The sequence below is a fragment of the Mesoplodon mirus genome (genome assembly GCF_964341445.2).
Source record: "Mesoplodon mirus genome assembly, chromosome: 3".
In the NCBI taxonomy this organism is placed as follows: Eukaryota; Metazoa; Chordata; class Mammalia; order Artiodactyla; family Ziphiidae; genus Mesoplodon; species Mesoplodon mirus.
Window position 1 is genome coordinate 179044637 of NC_138978.1, and position 15322 is coordinate 179059958.

The window sequence follows — 15322 nt, forward strand, 5'->3', positions numbered from 1 at the left end:
AAATAAATACATTTATTTTTTTAAAAAGAAAGAAAGCACAGGGATAAGTTTGTGAACATGAGAAGGAAGTCAGGGCACCGAACATCATAGGATGCTAGCAGCCAGGGCTCCCAAGGGAATCAAGTATCTCCTTGGATTCCTGTGCCCATGTCAGAGTCTTCTCATTTGGGGACCTCATGCTTCAGAAAAGGGCATTTGTTTCTGACACAGGGACAAACTGGCCCCCAGGGTCGCGTGTACCACGCCCCTGGCAAAGAACATGTTGCTTAGTGGAGGAGGCAGCTCCCGGAGACTCACCACGTCCCACTCCGCCCTCCAGGAAACTCACTATTGCCTCTCACACTCCCAGCCAGGCGCAGGGGTGGGAAGCAGGCGGGGCTGCTGGAGAAAGCACCACCCACCATTTCCCCTCAACCTCCCGCCCCCAGGGGGGAGGGAGGTTGCTCATCCCCGTAGCAATGCCCCCACCTGGCGGCAGGAGCCCCCCAACCTGCAAGCACCCCACTCTCCCAGCCGTGAAAGTGTGCTAGGTCGGGGGTGGGTGTGCGCCTGCATCCACGCCAGGCCCAGAGTGTGTGGACACCATCCTGGGGCCACAGCCAAGCTCCAGCTGAGGTGACAGAATCTTCTTTCCTCTCCAGCCTGCCATCCGCTCTATCTTCACCGTTATTATTTATGGGTCAAGGGACCATGTCTTATCATTGAGCAATTAGACTATCTAAAGAAGGCCTAAGGGTTATAAGGAGAAAGCTGAACCACATATTGTGATTTATAGTACCCTGGAGTACTTGAACGTGGCCTGTAGAGCTGTTTTTCTACATAGGCTTGGGAACAAAGTTTCCAGGATAGAGACTAAATATTAAGATGTTTTAAAAATGGTCCCTAGGGAATTCCCTGGCGGTCCAGTGGTTAGGATGTGGAGCTCCCATTGCCAGGGACCCAGGTTCGATCCCTGGTTGGGGAACTAAGATCCTGCAAGCCATGCAGCACAGCCAAAAGAATTAATTAATTAATTAAATAAATAATAAAAAATGGTCCCTAAAACTCACTTGATTTTTTTTTTAAATCCCTCAAGTATTTATTTCCATCTTAGGTTACTCTCTAGTTGTGTGGAAACATTGATCTCAGCTATGCAAATAGATGACAAGATTCTCAAGAACAGGTCCAGGAAGGACTTTTTTACTCTAGGTCCCAGAGGTGTAGACGCTGAAGAGATGCTGATGACAGTCCGTGGGGCTGGGACCAGGCGGGAGAAGCTGCCACTGTGGGAGCTTTTGTTGGGGGAGAATGGAGAACGGAGGCATCCGTCGGGTCGCCCTGACCCAGACAGCTTGCTGGTGAAAGGGACAGTGAGAGGTGGGGAGACCTAAGTGAGAAAGGAGGCCAGTGTGAGACCGTGGAGGCCAGGGAGGAGGGGCGCTCGGCCTGTTCCAGATCCACTAACGAGGGCTGTGGAAGGGGAGAGAAGTTGGATTTGGAGCAAACTCTTGCTTTCCTCCCGGCTCCTGCCTTTGGGGGGGCCCGGCTCCTGCCTTTGGGGGGGTCATGGGCCTTGCAATCTCCCCCATCTCTGGGTGGCCTTAAGGATGGTGGAGCAAGGAACCCCCCTCCAGAATCTCTAAGCAAGATGCTCCAAAAAGCCAGTGGCCCCGAGTGTCAGAGAGAGGCGTCCTGACGCTTCCTCCACCTCAAACACCAGCGTCCAGACATCTCAGTCCTCAGATTTTGGAGGCCCTGCCGCTGGCGTGCAGGGGTTCAGGGTCTATACTGCGCCCCCCCCCATCCCCCGCCAGCTGGGTTGTCTTCTCCTCCTAATATTTTACCTTCTGGCCACATCACTCAGCACCAGTTCCCAGCCGAGGAAATAAGGAACCAAGTTCCACTGGCCACTTGCTACCCCGGTTCCTCCAGGGACCAGGAGCAGAGAGTGGTCACGGAGCTTGGGCTTTGGCATCAGACCCGCGGTGTGGAAGGTGCAAGGGACCGGAGGCCAAGGGCAAGGCCAGAACCACGTGTGTGCCAGCATAAGGGAACCCCCGCTCCGGGCAGCACGGGCGGAGCTTAGGTTCAGGTGGCTGCTGGGTCGGGGGGCGGCCGTGAGCCCACAGATCCGGAACAGGTAGTGAGATGATGTTCAGAGTTCCTTTTTTTTTCTGTTTTTGTTTTTCTGTCTTGACTAAAAATGAGTGATGTTTATACCGTAGCAGAAAACAAACACGAAGCATACGAAGCACAGGGGTAACTGAAAGGGGCACTTAGGGTCCACGGTTTCCCAAGCTTTTAACGGTACTGTTCCGTTTCCAACAGGCTTCCTCAGGGACGCTGCAGGGGCACATTGGGATGCTTGATTGGAACGGGCCACAGAGTCCCCTGTTCTCAGGTTTATGACCATAAGGCCAAGGCCAGAGGTCCAATGGGGGGAAGAAGGAAGTATGAGGAGATACTGGAGCCCAGAGGCAGCAAGAGGCCAGGAGGGAAGCAGGAGAAGAAAACCTCTCCTGTCCAGAGTGTGGCCCTGGTGGACGCACCGTCTGCCGGAGGGGACCGGGCAGGGAGGCTGGATCTCCTGCACCACCTCCTCCCAGGGCCCCACAGCCCCCAGGACCCCAGCTGCAGTGGGGGGCACTGTGGCCTCGTTCCCGGGGTGACCTGTCACCTGACAGATTAGCACCACTTTCCTCTCCACAGGGGGCCTCCCAGGAGTTCCAGCAGCGACCCCGACTTCGTGGTGGTAGACGGCGTGCCCGTCATGCTCCCGTCCTATGACGAGGCTGTGAGTGGCGGCTTGAGTGCCTTAGGCCCAGGGTACCTGTCCTCCGTGGGCCAGGGCTGCCCCTTACCCGTGGACGACCAGAGCCCCCCAGCATACCCCGGCTCAGGGGACACGGACACGGGCCCGGGGGAGTCAGGAACCCGTGACAGCGTCTCAGGCTCTTCGGAGCTGCTCCAGAGTTTGTATTCACCTCCCACGTGCCAAGGGGGCACCCGCCCCGCTTCCGACAACCCTGACCCAGCTCCCAGCACGGCGGGGGAGGTGGCATCCACCAGCCCAGGCATTGACATTGCAGATGGTAAGCATTTGCCCCGAGGCCCGGGCCACCCTTGCACAGCCCCACCCTGCTCCCAGCTCAGGGTCAAATCAATGCTCCCGTCTCACTCAGCTTAAATTGCATCTTGTTCTCCCTGCATGTAGAGGCCGTGGGCAAGGCCAGTTATTGGAAGACATCATCATCTCACAAGTGATGAGCCCATTAACTGAAATTTCCGGAGGCCTAAAAGAGCACCAAGCCATCCAAAGTAGAAAGGCCACAGTGGGCGGAACTTGGTTTTCATAGCGTCCGTTTCAAAGATCCAGGATGCTTTTCTTCTTTCTCCCTTAATTAGGCAGGACTTCTGAAAGTGGTGCTTGGGACCAAGGTAACGCACACGTGCTAAAAGGGAAGACCCAGATGCGGGCACGAGGGCCCAGCCCTGGAGAAGCTCTGGGTATATGCAGGTTATGTTTATCAGGGGTGAAGTAAAAGATGTGTATGTGCCTACTGCAAGGAAAGGCAGATTGCAGCTCATGGCAAAATAGTAAAAATGCATCAGACTAATTAGGACTGTGTTTCCCGGGGCAGAGGGCACCAGCACCATTTTACACATGAGAACACTCATTCCAGCTCATATTGACAGTAAGTAGCAGTAACCACATGGAAACAGGGGTCCCCTGGTTCCTCATAGAGTTCCTTTTCTCCAGTACCACGCTGCCTCTCTGTACTTGAACTTGGAACCTTTTGGTTTGTATGACCATTAGGGTGCAAGGTCGAAGCCTAACAGTTTATTTTTTATGAGCTGAGTATATTTTCCAGCAAATAACGTTGTACAGAGGAGTCGGTTTATTTGCTTGTTCACTGATATGTGGAACCTAGCATTTTCTTCCTCTCACTGATTTGTAGGAACTGTAGACATTTTACTAAAGCTCACGATTCCAGATCTTTGCGGTGTCTTCCGGTGTATTAGTATAATAACCATCTCTTCTTTTACAGAGATCCCTCTAATGGAAGAAGATCCATAACTGGAAAAAGTCCTGATGATTCTGCTGCCCCTTTGGGGATGGGCACCTTGTACTTTGGAGTGAGGCCTCTGGAGGACAGAGCTTGGGGGGATGGAGGAAGTTTTCTGATTTCTCAACATGGGGACATTGACTCACATCGTACATCTCGGACTCAACAGTGAGGCTGACACCAAGGGCAGTGGCAATGCTTTTAAATGAAACTTGAGGATTTGCCAAGACCAGTGAGGAACAGAGAGGATGGGGGGAGACCCTGTGTGGTCCTGGATGAAGGTGTTAAGTGCATCTTGGGCTGTGGAACATGGGACAGACGGTTCCACGCATATCCCACCAAATCCCACATCCCGCTGACTTACGAGTACTACCCGCCTCCTCTGAAAGCATGTCACATATGTAAATCGCTTCTAAAATCTGCTTCAAACTGTCTCTGGACGCCAAATTAGGATGGATCAGCCTCTGCAGGAAGTCTGTGTTGAGCTGCTGGAAGGGCAGCAGAGCGCCCCCTGCAGGCTCCCCAAGGAAGGTTCTGGGGTGTCCTTTGGACAGTCTTCCTTGGGCTGGACAACTCTGCTCCAGGCAAGACTAAAGCGGGATGTGGCGGTTCCACTGAGAAAGGAAAGGAAAGACTCAGACAGACTCGGCTTTCTGGAAGTTTCTTCAACAAGTAGAGCTCCTGTCCTCCGTGCTGTCCTTTGGTGAAATATCATCAGTATTTGTATTCATGGTCTAGCACACGGATCCATGGCATTGGCTAAATCTTGTGACATTACACATGGTCAGAGTGTGTTCAAATAGCATCTCATGGTGGAGAAGTAACCAAGGTAATGTTTTGTTTCGGCATTTTGAAAAGATCCCACTTGACAATTTATTTGAGTCGTGAGTCCATCTCCAGTGAACTATTAGGGTTGTTGCCCCCACTGCCAAACTCAGACAGATTTAATTCTCCAAAACAGAAATTGTATCTGAAAACATATTCCTCCCCCTCCAAATAAAATATGAGGTTGGATTTTTCCCCCCTTTTATTTTGTCCTGTGAAGTCCGCAGGCTCTGAAGACAGACACCTCTCCGCTCCTGCTTCCCAGGCCTCCGGCTGTCTCACCCACCCGTCCATCCAGCACTCGCACTGCACCCTCCCAGGGCCCACCGGGTGTCGTTCCTAAGAAAATGATTGATAAAAAACATTTCCCGAGTCTTGAAGTGTCTCTTCGAATACATGTACATGTTGATCTGTGGAGCTGATTCCGTTTCTCCTCTGGGTTTTAGACAAATACAATCAAAACTCTGATCCATAAAATTGCTTTGCGGATAGGGCGGTGAGAGCTGGAAGCTTGATCAAATCCTGTTTTTTCTCGACACAGACTGATTAAAAATTAAAAAGAAAATGACAGTTTGAAGCATGGCTTCACTAGTGCAGCGGGTTTGGGTGGGCAGGGAGGGGCAGTGGCAGTGATCCCAGGGGATGGAGATAGCGGAGGACCAGAACCAGAGGCTGAAGGAAGGAGGGAACAGGAAAGGGCACGCCCGGCCCGATGCCCTGGGCAGCGGGGCCACCAGCAGCAACAGCTGAGCGAGTGGGTAAAGGTGTTTGGTAGTTGTAACATCGTTTAGTGCCGGAAACTGGTTTTCATGGATGCTTAAACTCCATCTGGCCAGCTGAAAGACAGACGGCCTAGGTGGCTGGGTGGGACCGGGGTCCAGAGTTCACTGTGGGCAGCCCACACCCTCCTGCCCCCTGCCGCCAGCAGCCTTCCTGGGGTCCCTGTCGGGCAGGTCTCAGCTCTTCTCCGTGCCACACCTGTCCTCCCCTCATTCCCTCTAAATGGAGAGTGTGTCTCAGAGACCACCAGGTAAGTGCCTCATTTCCCACCAAAGAAGCCTTCTCCTGCAAGGCTGTCTCTGGGGACTGGCCTCGCCTCCTTCCAGAAAATGCTCTCCCAAAGTAGAGAGCGGCAGCATGCAGCGTGTGAGCCGAGCACAGGGATGCCTCTTCAGCCCCCCACACCTGGGAGACAGGTAGTGCAGGTGCAACATACATCCAGGTGTTAGTGTCAACGTTGTTCTAAGCACAGAGGCTGCTAGGAAGGAAATGCCTGCTCAGTGACAGAGTCAGACGATGTCCAACCGAATTGCCTGGATCCTCCCCTCAGTCCCTTTAGTGTGTGGCCACATCAGAGTCTCAGTCACAAATACTGTTTGCCATGATTTTTTTTTTCATTATAGTGAGCTGCTGTGGCAGGAAAACATCCTCATGCTATCCCAAGCATGTCATGCTTCTGGCTCTTTTCATGTAACAGTCCTGGAGGCCCTCTGGGTATAAACAGAATCATTCTCACCCTGCCCCAGGAATTAGTAGGTATGAGAACACACCGGGCTGTATTGTGAATTGGATGCAGAGAGCCATCCCCGCCTAAAGTGCTTTCTGCTTTGGGAGAGGGAGGCATCTGCAGGGCAACGGTCAGGAGCGTGCTGAGAACCGGGGTGTTCCAAGGCGTCAACCTGAGGTGTTTACACAAGTGCCTGTTAGCAAGAACTGTAGGGCAGCAGTTTTCCGGCTGACCGGCTCCCCGTCATACGCACGCCAGGCAGAAGTCACGGGATGTCTTCACACTTCACTTCTGTGTAGCTTGTTTTAATTGCAAGGTTGTGATTGGCTGGTGTGGGCTCTTTAGAGCCTTTTCCACTTAATTACACCCATCCCAGCAGCTGGCACATGGACAGGACTGCCTCCTATTCCTGCAGAAGTGTTTTGCCCCCGGGCACACAGCAGACCTGGACAGTTGGGAGTGACATGCAGAGGCTCACAGGCCACAGCCTGCCAGCCTGGAGGCCTCTCCTGCTCCTTTGCTCCCTCCCTTCACACCTGGCTATGCTAGGCAGCCCTCCTCCCAGGACATCTGGGTCCCAAGGCAACCCCTGCAGCATGGTGCGGCATCCCGGGAGAGCACTGGCTTTGGAACGGGCCATCACCTGCTTCAAAATCTGGCTCTGCCACTAACTGGCTGTGCACTTGGACGAGTTCTTGCCCCCCACCCCAAACCTCAATTTCTTCATGCAGAAACTAGAGATGGTTTACCTCTGCCTTCCCCGCTGGGCCATAGTGAGGATGACAGCTAACGTAAGTCACAGCGCACAGTCAGCATCTGACCAATGGCCGCTGCTCTCCACTTGTTCCCCACGGTGAAAGAGGGTGTCACGTGGGTGATTTACTCAGTGCAGCTCTAGGCACCGTTGACCTGCCTTGGTCCCCACCACCCTCCAAAGTGTTTGTAGGCAAAGCTTGTTTGGGCTGCCCCAAGCAGGCAGGCTGAGATGTGCCATCCTATTCCCCCAGACCCTCTTGCCAGGAGCACCTCCCTGACTTCTACAAGCCAAGCTTTCCATGCAGAGGGAAGTTGTCAATCCTTTGGGCATTTGCCTTCCCTCCCAGCATAGCCTTCTCTTTTTTTTTTTTTTTTTTCTTTTTTTTTTGTGGTACGCGGGCCTTGCACTGTTGTGGCCTCTTCCGTTGCAGAGCACAGGCTCCGGACGCGCAGGCTCAGCAGCCATGGCTCATGGGCCCAGCCGCTCCGCAGCATGTGGGATCTTCCCGGACCGGGGCTCGAACCCGTGTCCCCTGCATCGGCAGGTGGACTCTCAACCACTGTGCCATCAGCAAAGCCCTAGCCCTCTCTTGAGTGCTGAAGAAAGTTCTGCTCAGGGAGGGCGGGACAACCTCAGAAATTCCTCCAAGGACTCTGAAGGACTCAGATCACCTCCACAGGCAGCCCTGTAGATTAACACTAACCTGCTCCCCTAATTTTATTGTCTATTTTGGATTTCAAGCATAAAAGTTAATGCCCATGCATTTCCAAGGTGATAAAGAGAGAAGTCCAAGGGAAAGATGCCTGCTCTAGCAGACAGAACAGGGCTCCGGGGAGCAGCAGTTACCTGTCAGGGAGGGCGGATGCTGAGCACGATCGCACGGAAACCGTAAAGCTTAACACAGCGTGTGCAGCGTCACTGGGGCCCTGTTGAACTGCTGTGGCAGGCAGTGTACCGTCTCCACACTGGGCTGGAAAATCAGTCCCTGGGTACCTGCAGTACACAGTGTTAAGTGGCCAGAGAAGGGCCCAGCTACCTGCGTAGGAGCCCAACCTGCCCTGTTTAGTGCCTCATCCACGTGTTCAGAGCCTGCAGGAACTCTGGTCCCTGGTCCTCCAAGAGGCTGGGATAAAGAAACCCGAACACGAGCAGTTGCTTTAAGAGCTTGGGGCAAAGGGGGATGGAATGGAGCCTGAGGGAAGGAGATTGATATTGTCTTCTTGGAGCCCATAAGAATATTTATGGACCCTGTTCAGTCAATAAATATTTATTAAGCACCTGCTATGGGCTAGGCGGGGTCTAGCGCTCTCCAGTCCAGTGGAAATAAGGACTGGGAAACCGGCAGATACAGACCCAGAGCTCCGAAGCTAAGGACACCGGACCCGACCTGGGCTCTCAGGGGCTGCCCGCGGGCACAGCGGCCCAGCTGGGAGCAGGCTGAATGGGGTGCTCGGGGAAGGGGGGAGAGGAGCACAGGCTTGCGGGGAGGTAGAGGAGGGCTGGGGGGTGGGAAATGGGAGAGTAGTTCTGTGCTTCGGGGCCTGGAGGCGGGGTGTGGGGAGGGACTGGAGACGTAACTCAGGACCAGACCCTGGAAGCCTGGTGCCATGTTAAGGAGGCAGGTGGTTCCCTTCGGGGAATGGGAAGTCACAGAAGGTGTGAAGCAGGGAAGTGCTGGGGTGAGATGGCGGTAGATGAGCAGGTCTGAGAGCGTTCTGCAGGCCTGCTCCATTTTGTGCAGCACGCCTAGGAGTCCGGGACATCTGAACCCAGCTGAGGGCGCCACCGGGTCTTGGGGGGTGGGGGACCCTCCAGGCCTCTGGTTCCTCAGCGGTACAGTGAGAGGGTAGAACAGATGGTCTCGGAGCTCTTCCAGCTCTGACGGTGAAATTCTCTTTCCTGGCTTTTTAAAAAAAATCCAGAGTCGGGCTTCCCTGGTGGCGCAGTGGTTGAGAGTCAGCCTGCCGATGCAGGGGACGTGGGTTCGTGCCCCGGTCCGGGAAGATCCCACATGCCGCGGAGCGGCTGGGCCCGTGAGCCATGGCCGCTGAGCCTGCGCGTCCGGAGCCTGTGCTCCACAACGGGAGAGTCCACAACAGGGAGAGGCCCACGTACCGCAAAAAACAAAACAAACAAACAAACAAAAAATCCAGAGTCAAATATCCCCCATCCCCATCCCCAAGATCTCTCTTCGCAGCGCCCACTCCCACCCTTCCCCCCACCTACAGTGTCCCCACACTCTCCTCCCACTGAGCAGCTGGGGCCCAGGAGCAGCCCCCACCCAACATCCCCTTGGTGGAGGGATCTACCATCTAGAAAACCTGCAGCCATCTCAGTCGGGATGGGGGTGGGGGAGACAAGAGACACGGGCAATTCTGGCCACCTGGGGCATCACCTGGACCCTTGGCCAGAAGCAGACGCTAACAGTGCCCCTCCCGGAGTCCATTTCACCCTGATGACTGGAAGCAACTAAAAGCCCAAACAAATCTATTAGATTGATTTTGCCCACAAATTCTTTACTATTGTGTAGCATTGTCCACGCTATGAAGCCCGCTCACCTATTGTGTACTTTGGGGGCTGGGGGATGGGAAGGAAGCAGACATGTGCCAGGTTCCCGTTGGCTGTGCCTGTTTTTATCAGTGCATTCATCTCGGGGGGGCGAGCAGGCTGTCCTTGCCCATAGTTCTCACGTTCCTGTGACTTCACGTTGACAGATCGGCTGTATTTCCTGGTTACGCTGCAGCTGCGGACACAGAGACTTGTGCTTTTTTTTTTTTTTTAATAGACTTTGTTTTTTAGAGCTGTCGTAGTTTATAGAAAAGTTGAGCAGAAAGTACAGAGTTCTCATCAGATCCCCCCTCTCTCAGCACAATTTGATACGCTTGTTACTATTTTTTTTTTTTGGGCCGTGCCACGAGGCTTGCAGGATCTTAGTTCCCCGACCAGGGATCGAACCCATGCCTCCTGCCGTGGAAGCGCAGTCTTAACCACTGGACTGCCAGGGAAGTCCCCACCTGCTACAATTGATGAGCCAATATTGATACGTTAATGTTAACTAAACTCTATAGTTTACACCAGGGTTCACTCTTGGTGTCATCCATTCTCTGGATTTGGACAAATGTACAATGTCATGTATCCGCCATGACAGTATCATATACAGTAGTTTCACTGCCCTGAGCATACCCCGTGCTCCACCTATTCATCTTTCCCTCCCCTTGAGCCCCGGGCACCCACTGATCTTTTTTACTGTCTACATAGTTTTGCCTTTTCCAGAATGTCGCATAGTTGGAATCATACACTATGTAGCCTTGGCAGACTGGCTTCTTTCACTTAGAAATATACAAGTAAGTCTCCTCCATGTCTTTTACATCTCTGTGCTTTTAAAAGGACAACAAGGAAGGCAGCCAATTTTCACAACTAGGAACTTCAAAGACTTCCTAGGCTTCTTGGCTCGTGGGCTGGAGAAGAGTGTGAGAAGCCAGGGAGTCGATTACCAGGTCCCCTCCCCAGGCCACCCAAGGACTGAGGAAAGAACAGTCTGCAGCTTCCCTCAAGACCACATTCTGGGGTGTGACAAACTGCTTCCTTATGTCATCCCCTCCGTTTGGCCTTTAACTGAGATTGGGTCACACATGCCCTGTAAACTTTTGCTAACCCTCAGGCTCCAGGGCCCTAGGACTTGCATCTTTCCTCCACACTTTCTAACTGTTTCCACCCCTCAGTTCTCAAGTCCTTCCCACTCCCTCATCAACTTTAACAGAGAGCCCGTGAAGCATCACTGAGCTGCATGCTGAGGGTCCCTAAGTGGATGAGATGACACCTACACCCAAGAAATGATAGACCAGGTGGAGGTGTGGCCTGGCAAGTACAGGAGGGGCCACCAGCCCTGTCTGGGAGGCAGAGAAGGTTTCCCAGAGCCAGGGATGGGAGCTCAGATGGTCATCGTTTTGTGCACACAGTAGCTGCTCTTCCCCCACTGTAGATGACGATCTCAGTCTAAAGGGACACAGTCTCAGGGGGTTGCTAGCCATGACCTTTCTCTGTTTCAATTTCCCCAAGTGTAAAACATGGAAAATAATAGGACCTAATTCACAGCCGTGCTGGGAGGAACTAACAAGTTAATCTGTGTACAGTGATTGGAGCCATGCCTGGCCTGGAACACCCACTCAAAAGTTGTTTCACCCAGACAGTGCCCCAGACATGGAGTTAAATCTGCCTGCTCGGTGGTGTTGGCTTTCTCCACAAGCAGGTCACGGTGACATTTTCCTCTTTGATTCTTGAACCGTCTCCACTTTCCTCCTGAGACTCCCTCTGTGCTCATCGTGGCTAAAGGGGGCCCCTTAGGGCTCAAGTCTTCAACCCACCAGAAAGCAGCCCGTCCTGGCATCATCCAGCTCACTTTCGAAAAGTGTCCTCACCAATGTCAGGGGAAATGGGAGCAGACACTCGATGCACAGCCGTCTACAAGTTCCCCTCCACCACGCCCCAGACCAGCAGAAGGGCAAAGCCCTAAAGAGGAATGATGTCCATCTGGTATAACTTGTTTTTTGTTAACTTAGGACAGCACAGTGATTTTTATGCACCACCACTTCCGTATCCAAGGGCTGACAAGTCATTTATTTTGTAACTGAACCAGATGCTTGTCTACTATCAACAGTGAATTCACAAATCCTTCGATCCCAGACCCACCTTCTCTAGTTTGTCCAAACACTGTCCCAGATGGGTCTTTCCAGCCTCAGGGGCACTCCAGCCTCCGCAGCCCCACACAGGCCCTTAGCGTTGGTTTTGCAGTATCAGCTCTGGGTTTTCTGGGTGCCCGGAGTGGGCGCTGGGCAGTGCTGTCTGCTGCTTAAACTCCTGGGCGTTGAAACCCAACAGACCTGGGTTTACATTTCAGCTCTATCACTTACAGAAGCAAAGTCAGGCAAGATTTCGACACCCAAGCCTCACGTCTGTCACCTGTAAAGTGAGGCCACTAATAGCACCTACCTTGTAGTTTGTTGAAAGGATTAAATACCATGATGACATAGATTGCTTAGAACAATGCCTGGCACAAAGCAAACACTCAGAAACAGTGGCTGCTCCCAATACTCTCTTCTTCTTTCTGCTGCTGCCTGTGAAGCAATCAAAACCATCAGCCTTGCACCACCCATCGGGCAGCAGTGTGTCCCTGCCGTTCCCGTCCTTAACCCGACCCCTACCCCAAACGTCCATGCTTCAGATCAGGCCACACTCCTCCAGCATCCATGGTCCCTGCTCTTCCCACCCAGGGCTCACCGAGGCTGGGCTCCCCGGGGGTCCCTTGTCATAATTACTCCTGGGAGGGCTGCCAGCACCAGAAGGACTTCACTGTGGAATTTCAGGCCATGAGACCAGTCTCTCTTGACCCTGAACTTACTGAAACCTGGTGTCCTAACAAAAACAGGGTAAAGAAAAGCCCCTTTGATTGCGTGCTCAGGCATTGAGGTGTAATTGCACTTCACCCTCAAATAACCCTCAGGTGTCACACTGTGTCTCTAGCATGGTGGTGATTTTTCCCCCCTCCCAGGGGACATTTGTCTGGAGATGTAAGGCTTGTTGTAGCCCTTTAATGAACATGTAAATTCACTGAGAAGGATATACTCAGGCCCATCTGTTTCCTTGTGGGAAAACCAGCTGTGGAGGTTCCTTTGGAGAGTCTTGAACATTAACTACCCTCACTTTTCTCTGAAAAAGTTTCTATACAGCAGCACTTCCCTAAGTTGAGGATGCTAACAGATGTTAGGTGGAAGAGGTGTTCTAAGGTCAAATTTGGGGAAAGTTCTCTCAAGCAAATCGTTAGGTATCCTTACTGAAGGGCATCACAGAGTTTTTGTATTGTTTTGTTTTGTTTTTTTGCGGTACGTGGGCCTCTCACTGTCGTGGCCTCTCCCGTTGTGGAGCACAGGCTCCGGACGCGCAGGCTCAGCGGCCATGGCTCACGGGCCCAGCTGCTCCGCGGCACGTGGGATCTTCCTGGACCGGGGCACGAACCCATGTCCCCTGCATCGGCAGGCGGACTCCCAACCACTGTGCCACCAGGGAAGCCCCCATCACAGAGTTTTTATTATGGAAATGGTAAAATGGTCTCACAGGACCCTGGTGTCACAGAGCATCCCCAGGACCCCTCTGGGAAATGCTAACCCGGGATCAGTGGGATTCGGAGGGCAACTGAACCCACACCTCAGCCTCGAACTCATAGAGGCCTTGCTGGTCCCAACACGTTCTCGTCCAGGTGTCTAGGAGGCCATGGTGGACCCGGATGCAGTGGGTGCCCTGGCCCAGCTGAGCTCACGTGCCATCCCGGCAGGGTCCCAGGACTGCCATCCAGCTCCACCTCTAATGGCCGACACCCACCTATTTCTGGGGCGCCTCACCCAAACTACACACACTTTGGTCCCAGGAAGAATAAGGCACTGCTCAGCCTCCTATTCAGAGACTGCCGTGAACCAGGCCTCATGGCCACCCAGCCCCAACCCAGGACTGGACCAGCAGAGGCCAAGATCGCCGGGTGTTGAGGTGGGCAAGGATGTGGCCAAGCTGAAGCAGCTGCTGGGGGGACGCCTGGGGGCGAGGACATAGGCCAGGGCTCTCGACGGGTCTGCCACCCCCAGGAGCTGGCTCACCGGGGCAGCCCACGTGGAGGACAGTTAGATGCGGCATCACCAATACCCAGCAGGGAAGCCAGAAGAAACGCATTTTTAAACTACCTACAATAAAAACAAATTGACATTGACCACGATTACAGGAAAGACAGAATTAGCTTTTTATTGTCTATAGAAAATGACAATACCAATTATTGTCCTACGACGAGGAGATCAAAGAACATACAGCCAAAACGTGTAGGATAAAAGTACTATAGATGAGCGACAGCAACAATCAATAATGATGATTTATAAAATATTTTGTTATCTTTGCCTCGATTTTTGTGATGTCTGTGTTGTAAGCTTTTTGAAATGTGTAATTTGCTGTGATTTCTCATTCTAAATAAATATTCATTTTTTTGTATTAACATCATATTTGTAGTCTTGCTTTCTTTTTCTTAAAGAGGGCTGAAAGATTCTGGGCTCCGCCGGCCCAAGCCTCGCTGAGAGGTGGCAAGGGGTCAGGGTGACCCCTTGGATCCCTTCTAGCTCTGTCATTTTGTCCATCTCCATAAGACCCAGGACTGTAAGCCTCTGATAATAAGGAATAATACTTGTAGAGCTGTCGGGTTTTCACAGTACTTTCAGGTCAATTATCTCATTAAATTCTCCCAGCAACTCTGGGGTATGTAGGTAAATCATTCCATAGGCCTAAATAATAATTTTTTTTAAAAAAGCCTAATAAAATCAATGCTCCTTTAAACTGAGCATTTTCCCATGTCCTAAACTGTCCCTCTGGCCTTTGCTGTGCCCATGCCACCCTCCTCAACATGGCCAGCCCTCAGAACACTCCAGTCTGAAGGAGAAGCACCGGGTAAATGCAATCAGACACTGCGTGCTATGAGGGGGCACTAAAAGTGGGCTCAAGGAGTCTGGAATTGGGGCCCTGAACCTGATACAAACTGCAGAGGCATCGTGACCACGTTGAGGAGGGTGGCGTCATCCCTGGGGCAGCGGGGAGCCATGGGAGGGTTTTAACAAGCAGCTCTGAGGTCTGGGGAGGCCCGTCCAGCCGAAGGGTGGCAGGAAAAGACTGGAGAACTGACAGGCTGTTCGGCTGGATGCACAGACTTGCTGGGGAAGGAGGAGGGAGGGACCAAGTGTATTTCCTGGTGTCTGGCTTAAGCAAGTGGGTGGTGAGGTCGGTCACGGTGATGGGGAGACACAGGTCTGAGGTGGAAGAAGATGAGGGGACTCTGCCATGTTTCAGGAGCTGCAGGCCTTGGAGGTGGAGAGTCAGGATGGGCAACGGGTCAGCAATGCAGCAGCAAGGTGGGCCTGGAGGTGGAGATTTGGAGTCATGGGCATGGGACTTCCAGCCAGGAGAAGGGCAAGATGACCTGGAGAATTCACAAGGAGGGAGATGAGCAGGCGGCCAGGCTGCCCCTGAGGAGCAGCATCCAACCAAGGGATTGGGAAGGGGCACTGGAGAACAGGGAGGGGTCCAGGGGCTGGCAGTAGGGGCACCAAAGTGCAGAAGCCACAAAGGAAGGACTGAAGACTCTCACTGTATCTGATGCTGAGG

General features: G+C 52.9%; 1 protein-coding gene across 3 annotated transcripts in view; it reads left to right on the forward strand.

Moving 5' to 3' along the window:
* SUSD4 (sushi domain containing 4) overlaps positions 1 to 5360 on the forward strand; it is a 176379-nt gene extending 171019 nt beyond the window's left edge. For 2 of the 3 annotated variants that reach the window (XM_082613264.1, XM_082613262.1), the window contains 2 exons: positions 2689 to 3071; positions 4031 to 5360. In XM_082613264.1, the coding sequence (XP_082469390.1) occupies positions 2689 to 3071; positions 4031 to 4218 (571 nt within the window). In that variant the 3' untranslated portion in view covers positions 4219 to 5360. Of the gene's footprint in view, positions 1 to 2688; positions 3072 to 4028 lie in introns of all 3 variants that reach the window. The other variant, XM_082613263.1, reaches the window with a different exon arrangement.
* The last annotated feature ends 9962 nt before the right edge of the window (positions 5361 to 15322 follow it).